The sequence below is a fragment of the Saccopteryx bilineata genome, unplaced genomic scaffold (assembly GCF_036850765.1).
Source record: "Saccopteryx bilineata isolate mSacBil1 unplaced genomic scaffold, mSacBil1_pri_phased_curated manual_scaffold_324, whole genome shotgun sequence".
NCBI classification, from domain to species: domain Eukaryota; kingdom Metazoa; phylum Chordata; class Mammalia; order Chiroptera; family Emballonuridae; genus Saccopteryx; species Saccopteryx bilineata.
In genome coordinates, this window is record NW_027095661.1 from 15,267 (window position 1) to 17,085 (window position 1,819).

General features: G+C 49.6%; 1 gene segment (V, D, J or C); it reads right to left on the reverse strand.

The window, feature by feature from the left end:
• Nucleotides 1-223: 223 nt before the first annotated feature.
• Nucleotides 224-1,042, reverse strand: LOC136318439 (immunoglobulin heavy variable 3-48-like). The segment is given in 2 exon segments: nt 224-822; nt 924-1,042. Coding segments are annotated over 2 exon segments (645 nt in total).
• Nucleotides 1,043-1,819: the final 777 nt, after the last annotated feature.

Consider the following 1,819-nt stretch of genomic DNA (forward strand, 5'->3'; position numbering starts at 1 on the left):
CCCATGTGGGGTCAGGTGAGCATAGAGGGTACAGAGGCTAGGCTAAGCACACAGGTGTCTGGACTGTGATGGTGTCTCATTTTGGGCAATGTTGCCCAACCACAGGGAATATGAGAGCACTTAGGATGGTCTCTTCATTGAGAGAGAACCTTAGATGATACAGTAAATTTGTGAAGGAGAAAGAAGGAGAGATTTGTGATAACTGCTGCTACGTCATGGAAAATCAGGCAGTGTTACAGCCTTGTTCGTTGTCTGCAGTGAGATTGCAAGAAATTAGAACCACAGAGAAGAAGGAAGAAGTGCCCCTGGATGCAGCTGAGAGCTTTGAGAGGAAACCCTGCTCCCACAGGAAGCCCCTTCCTTCCCCACCTCCCTCTGCACCTGCTCCTGGGGCTGGTCTCGGGCTCCGTGGGTCCGGAGCGCCCCCTGGTGTCCTGAGAGCCCGTAACAGCCCGGCCCTCCGGTCCCAGCAGGGAGGTTTGTGTCTGGGCTCACACTGACTTCCCCTCGCTGTGTCTCCCGCACAGTAATACACGGCCGTGTCCTCGACTTTCAGGCTGTTCATTTGCAGATACAGCGTGTTCTTGTCATTGTCTCTGGAGATGGTGAATTGGCCCTTCACGGAGTCTGCATAGAATGATGTACTACCACCAGGATTAATGTAAGAGACCCACTCCAGTCCCTTCCCTGGAACCTGTCGAACCCAGTCCATTTCGGAGCTACTGAAAGTGAATCCGGAGGCTGCACAGGAGAGTCTCAGAGACCCTCCAGGCTGCATCAAGCCTCCCCCAGACTCCACGAGTTGCACCTCGCACTGGACACCTGCAAACACAAAGACGTCCTGGTCAGAAAACTCACATATCCACAGTTTCTCTCAGTAACACTCACTCAAGCACCCAATATGTCTTTTTCCTATTAATTACCTCTTAAAATAGTGACAAGGACAACCCAGAAGACTCCAATCTGCATGGTTAGTGGTCTCTGTTCTGTCTTGACCAGAGAATGGGAACACACACAAATCACAGGCTGTAGTCCTGTCCCAAATCTGCATGATCTGGACTGGACTGGTTTTCATGAGCAGAGGGAGCCCTATTTGCATGTTGTCCTACTATATAGGGAGCTCTGGGGTGGAGACTTACAGACAGGGCATTGGCTGAATGCAGGTGAATGTCTGTCATAATGTTACAATAAATAAATACAGAATGATATGTAGGTTTGGGACGTCCACGTGTCCTCACATTGTAGCAGTGAGTTCCACATCTGGGCCTGTGCTCCTCCCTACTGGCACCACTGCTCCCCTGAAACAACATCAGGGCAGAGGGTCACCTGCACCTTGAGGCTGCAGAAAACTTGTACGTAATGAAACCATTAAAATAAGTCAGTATTCTAGTGTTACCTTTGTCAGGGTTGGAGACAAGTATACACTGGGAAGAGACCACAGGCTGCAGATCTTGTGAGGGTGAACTTTGTGTATGTGGCGATGTTGGTGCCTTGGCCCAAAGTACCTCTGTTTCTGGATCTTCAAGTAGCAAAGAAGACTGAGTGCTGAGAAGATGCTTTTCTGTCATTGGAATCAAAGTCATTGACAAGTTAGAGAGATTCATGGAGCTGATGGAGAGGCTGTGGGGATGTTAACTTTCCAGTGAGAGCACTTTGTAGAGCTGTGTGTGTAGAACCAACTTGGGAACAGGTGAGCGAGAGAATGGACCTGGCAAGTGTGAGGACCCGGCAGGCCCTGAAATCCAGTGTGTCTCAAGAAATGTATGGATCTTTACACCTAGGTAGGTAGTGAGGACTTAAAGTATATTCTCCAGTGCAG